Raw genomic sequence first — 6000 nt, 5'->3', positions numbered from 1 at the left:
GCTGCTGCAGGGGTGCCCGTGTGTGAAGGTGGGAGAGCCTGTGCCATGCACAGTGGACCTCAGCTGCTGCAGGGGTGCCCGTGTGTGAAGGTGGGCGAGCCTGTGCCATGCACAATGGGCCTCAGAGAACAACTTTCCGGAGTTGGCTTTCTCTCCACACTGAACTCAGGTCATTAGACGTGTGCAGTCAGTATTTTCCTGCTGAGACATCTTTCCAGCCCTGACATTCCTTAAAGAAATCCCTAATTTAGGAGATTCTTCTCTTTCCCTTCTGTTTTTCCTTTGGAATTTAAAGAGAGACACCTTCTGTTTTCTTGCTAACAAATAAAGACTCTGGAAGATGTTCAGAAGCCTGGTCATAAACTTAGTCACTATCTCAATTTGCTAGAACCTTACTGGAGCCAAGATCCAGAGTCTCTCCTGCTTAGGGTTCCCTTTGCACACTGGGGACGGAATGCAGAGCTGAGCACACGGTAGGCAGGCGCTTGAAACTGAGCTACACTCCCACCATGTCTGAGCCTTTTTTATTGGGCTAGAGTCTTTGAGTGGCAACCCTAGCATATATCTGTGAACCATATTTTTCAAAAAGGGAATATTTATAGATGTTCAGCTTTCATCTCAGCTTCTCCATGTTTTCAGACACATGACAGCAGCCTTTTGTCCACAAATGAATTATATCTTTACCACTAATAGGAAAAATTTGAATATGTAACTCATTCTTCTAGCCTACATGAATTTGTGGGCCTGGTCCTTCAGAATTTCACTGGCCATATGTTAGGTACAAGCTTGAAGAAGGTTCTTTTCCCCATCTGTAAATGTGAACCTGCCATATGTAGTACGCAAAGTTTTGAGCAAGTGCAAAACTCCCATGGTTCTAAGTGAACACTGCATGGAGATGTGGCTCTTTCCTCTGTCTCAGGACTGCTTGGCACATTTCTTTATGACTATACTCATATTTCTGAACCAATATCTATCTCAACTTGAGATTTTTATCTTATCGGAAAGGAAGGATGTGAGATGAATAACACTATACCCATTCTCCTTCTAACCAATGGCTTACCTCTCCTCGTTGTTCTCCATCTGATTAGGGAAGGCAGCAAAATCTAGCAGTAATTTAATTGCATCAAGGTAGCCATTGTTACAGGACCAGTGCAAAGCTGTTCGTCCCTGCAAGTATGAACAAATCAACTGTAGGAGTAAGCGATTCCAGACATATAACAACTCAGAAGAGACGACTTCCCCTCAGACTGATCACTAATAAACATAACAAAACAGATGGTTCTTAGTCAAAGTGACCACAATAAACACGTTTGTCATAGGGCATCGTGCACTGTCCAAGGTAAGATATGAGAAGGATTCGAAATTGATCAAAGAACATTCCAACCAAGAATGCAAACTCTGACTTTCACTACAAGAAAACAGGAGGCACACCCAAATTGAGTTATCACCTCGACTACATCTGGACTGGAATTAACTTAAACAAAGTGGACAGGCACACCTGTGAGGGGTTCTTCTTAATTAAATCATTTGAAATGGAATGACCCACCCTAAATCCAGATCTTTTGAAGTGGGGCGATCCACCTTAAGCCTGGGTCACAACCTCTGCTGGCAGCCTATATAAAGGACATGGAAGAAGAAGGCTTACTCTCTTTGTCTGCTTGCCCTCCTCTTACTGGCAAGTTCATCCCATCACTGGGATTAGAGCCTACTTCTTCAGGATTCTGGTGTGTACTGAAGACCAGCTAAGATACCAGGGCTGTGGACCGAACAACTACCAGATTCGGAGACTTTCTGTTGGTAGACAACACTGTTGGACTAGCTTGACCATAGCCTGTAAGCCACTCTAATAAATCCCACATATGTGTGTGTGTGTGTGTGTGTGTGTGTGTGTGAATATATATTTCAGTTCTGTTCCTCTAGAGAACCCTGACTAGTACAAATGGCATGTAATAAAGAATGGATAAAGAAAATGTGGTACATTTACACAGTGAAGTATTTCTCAGGAAATTTGAAGGCAAATGGATGGAACTAGAAAAGATCATCCTGAGTGAAGAAACCCAGACCAGAAAGACAAAATGGTATGTACTCATTACAGTTGGGCATTAGTTATAAAGCATAAGCATGCTATAATCCACAGACCTGAAGAAGCTAAGTAACAGGGAGGATGCATGAACCTCACTGTAAGGGGAAATAAAATAGACATCACAGCTGGATGGGGGAGGGGCCTGTATGGGGGGTGGGCATGGGAACAGGAGTGATTAGATCGGGGGAGGATGGAGAGAGTACCAGGAAAGACAACTGTCATCAGGGGCATCTCTGGGAAGAGATAACCTAGTGAAATGAAACTCCCAGGAATCTATGAGGGTGACCTAGCTAAGACTCCTAGCAACGGGAGATATGGAGCCTGAACCAGCCATCTCCCATAACCAGGCAAGACTTCCAGTGGAGGGGTTGTAACACCAATCCAGCCACTTAACCTTCAACCTACAATTTGTTCTGCCTACAAGATATGCTGGGGTAAAGGCGGCACAGAAATTATGGAAGTGGCCAACCAATGAAGGATCCAGCTTGAGACCCATGCCATGAGAGGGAGCCAACCACTGACAACCCAGAGGTGGAATAGCTCAGAGACCTAGGATAGAACCAAACAAGACTAACAAAAAAATAGTCAATGAAATGACTTTTAATGATGTTCTGTCATATTCATAGATTACTGCCTAGCCCAATTGTCATCAGAGAGGCTTCACCTAGCAACTGATGGAAACAGATGCAGAGATCCACTGTCAAACATTAGGTGGACCTCAGAGAATCCTGTGAAAGAAAGAGAGGAAGGATTATGGGAGTGAAAGACCCCCGGAGTGGGGAAACTCTCACTCAAGTCTCAGGATAACATGACCCCCCAGGAACTCACAAGAGACCGTCCTTGCTGCAATCACACGAGGTTTATTGACAGGACAGGAACCAGTGCACTGGGGCCGAAACTCATTTCCCACGCAGGGGTAGAGGAGTTCGACGACTGAGTAGCTTGGAGAAGGGGTATTTAAGGGAAAAAACCATAGCCCAATAATCCAAAGGGGGTAGGGAGGGTGTCATTGGAAAATTCCGAAAATACCAGTCCTGATGGGACTTAGTCAAACACGTCACTGTATGGTGGTGACGGTGGGACTTAGCCAAAGGCATGCAAGGCAGCTAAAGCAGGGATTGGGATTGTGAATTGATGAGGCAGCCGACACGCAAACATCAGACAAGAGTACCGAGAAAATGAAGAACTGAAATTTTCACCTGAAGAATCTAACACCCCAGCACTCAGAAAGTCGAGCCAAAAAGATCTCGAGTTGGAGGTCAGCCTGAGGTAAATAACAAGTTCCAGGATGGGCTACAAGGTGAGAGTCTGTCTTTAAAAGAAAATAATTTTTTAAAGGGAGTACCTATAATCCTAGCACTTGGGACTCAGGAGGTGAGGATGGGAGGAAAGAGTTCAGCTGGCTAGACAGCAAGCTCAAGGCCAGCCTCGAGTTCAGGAGACCTTGTCTTAACACCAGTACTTGCCCACCAAACCAAGAGTAAGTCAAACCTGAGGGAAAAAGGAGGCAGAAAAATAAAGATGAGAGCAAACACCATCCAAAAATCAGATAGGCTTAAAATGCTGAAAATCAGCAAAGACAGATGTCCTTGGAAGGGTTGAAAAAGACAGGTGGAAAGTTTAAAGAAAAAAAAGGAGAGAATACATATTACCAATGTATACACTTAATGGGGAAATAGCTATAAATCCTAAAACATAATATAGATAGGTGCAGATATGATCATCTTTTTATAAATACAATAGAAACTTTAAATAAAATGGATAAAAAATTCCCAACAAAGTACACTTACCAAAGTTGAAAGAAAATTATTAGGAAACAGAATAGTCTAACAGCCACTAACAAGCTGGATTGGTTATTAACAAATTATGCATTAAGAAAATTTCCATGACCAGTGGACTTCAACAACAAAATTATCCCATACACTTAAGGAAGACGTAGTATCAGTATCATTCAAATTCCTGAAGAGGGAGTACTTTCTAGTCTTTTCTATAAGGTCAGAAACTCTTCCCTGCACAAACACGACAAGAAATAAGAAAGGGAGATTATTAATATAAGATGCAAAGCCTTAAAATATTAGCAAGTAAATTTCCCCACATATAATGGTAATACTGTACTGTAAGCGAGGCTTACTCTGTAAGTGTAGGGTAGGCTTAACATCACAACAAGATTCAGTCGACAAGACCCACTATATCAACAGAAGAGAGACAAAAAAGATGGGACTGTGGTAGCAGATGCACAAAATATTTCATATAAATCTAACTATGATTGTTTTTTGTTTTAAATTCTTTCCAACTTTAATTCTTTTTATTTATTTTTATTTTTTAAGATTTAGGATTTTTTAGAATTGATTTTATTGAGCTCTACATTTTTCTCTGCTCCCCTCACTTTCTTTCTCCTCCCCTTCTACCCTCTCCCATGGTCCCCATGCTCCCAATTTACTCAGGAGATCTTGCCTTTTTCTGCTTCCCATGTAGATTAGGTCTGTGTATGTCTCTCTTAGGGACCTCATTGTTGTCTAGGTTCTCTGGGATTGTGAATTGTAAGTTGGTTTTCTTTGCTTTATGTCTAAAAGCCACTTATGAGTGAGTACATATGATATTTGTCTTTCTGGGTCTGGGTTACCTCACTTAATATGATGTTTTCTGCTCCATCCATTGGCCTGCAAATCGCAAGATGTCATTATTTTTTCTTCTGTGTAGTACTCCATTGTGTAAATGTTCCACATTTTCCTTATCCATTCTTTGGTCAAGGGGCATTTAGATTGTTTCCTGTTGAGGGAGGTCCTTCCACTCCTACAGCCTATAGCCGCTGAGATACCAGCCCATTGGGGCGTGGTCTCTCTCCCTTTAAAAAAGCGGCCACTTCCCTCTCCTCTCTCTCTTCACTTCCTGCTCCGCCGGCGACTAGACTCCCTTCCTGGTTGCGCAGAGGCCTGTTGTCTGGGACGGAGATCTGTAAGTTTTTTCCCCTTTAAATATCACCCTATTAATTATAATTTCAAACTGGTGTGGCATTGTTAGTGACTTACGCCTTCAGTTACCAGGTTCTGGCTATGGCAAACAATGCTGCTATGAACATAGCTGAGCACATGGCCTTGAGGTACGATTGAGCATCCTTTGGGTATATACCCAAAAGTGGTATTGCTGGGTTTTCAAGACAGGATTTCTCTGTGTAACAGTCCTGGCTGTCCTGGAACTCGTTTTGTATGCCAGGCTGGCCTCGAACTCACTGAGATCTGCCTGCCTCTGCCTCCCGAGTGCTGGGATTAAAGGTGTGCGCCACCACTGCCTGGCTCTAACTATGATTTTTAAAAATTCTTAACAACCAGAAATATAGTCTCGTACAATGGTGAAGTATTGGAAGTTGGATCTCTGAAAAGCCAGAATGAGTTCAAGATAGTCAGCATCACCAATTCTACTCAGAACCATCTGAGAGATCCTACATAGTTCTAAACAAATTATTCCAAAATGCTATATATAAAACTGAATAGAACTAGAAGGCTGCTTAATAAAAGTATGTAAGAGACTGCCCACTTGGCAAAACACAAAAGATATCCTAAATTATAAACAATACGTTCCTACTAATATAGGGACAAGGACCACAGTTTACATATTTTACCTTATGTTACTTTTAATTTTGGAAAGCATTTATTGCATTTATATATGTGTTTATTTAGCATATGTGCACACCTGTTCCATCATGCTGACAGCTTCAGGAGTCAGTTGTCTCCTTCCCCTCTCAGCTATCTTGCCAGCTACTCATATTATTTTTACATAAAATAACAACCTTGGGAGAAAATTTCTGAAGTCAATGGGGAATCTGTTTTCTGACTTGGAAAACATGACTTATGCTAGCACTTTAGAATTAAGACAGCCCTCTAGGTGAACTGAGAGAAACTGTACTTACTGCACAGAGG

At 42.1% G+C, this 6000-nt stretch overlaps 1 protein-coding gene across 1 annotated transcript in view; it reads right to left on the bottom strand.

The window, feature by feature from the left end:
• The window catches only part of Invs (inversin), a 126388-nt gene that overhangs the window by 25715 nt on the left and 94673 nt on the right, over positions 1–6000 (bottom strand). The window contains exon 11 of the mRNA XM_005362163.3: positions 1061–1167. Within this exon, the coding sequence (XP_005362220.1) occupies positions 1061–1167 (107 nt within the window). The remainder of the gene's footprint in view (positions 1–1060; positions 1168–6000) is intronic.

Source organism: Microtus ochrogaster, linkage group LG5, assembly GCF_000317375.1.
Source record: "Microtus ochrogaster isolate Prairie Vole_2 linkage group LG5, MicOch1.0, whole genome shotgun sequence".
NCBI classification, from domain to species: domain Eukaryota; kingdom Metazoa; phylum Chordata; class Mammalia; order Rodentia; family Cricetidae; genus Microtus; species Microtus ochrogaster.
This window is presented reverse-complemented; position numbering and strand designations above follow the sequence as displayed.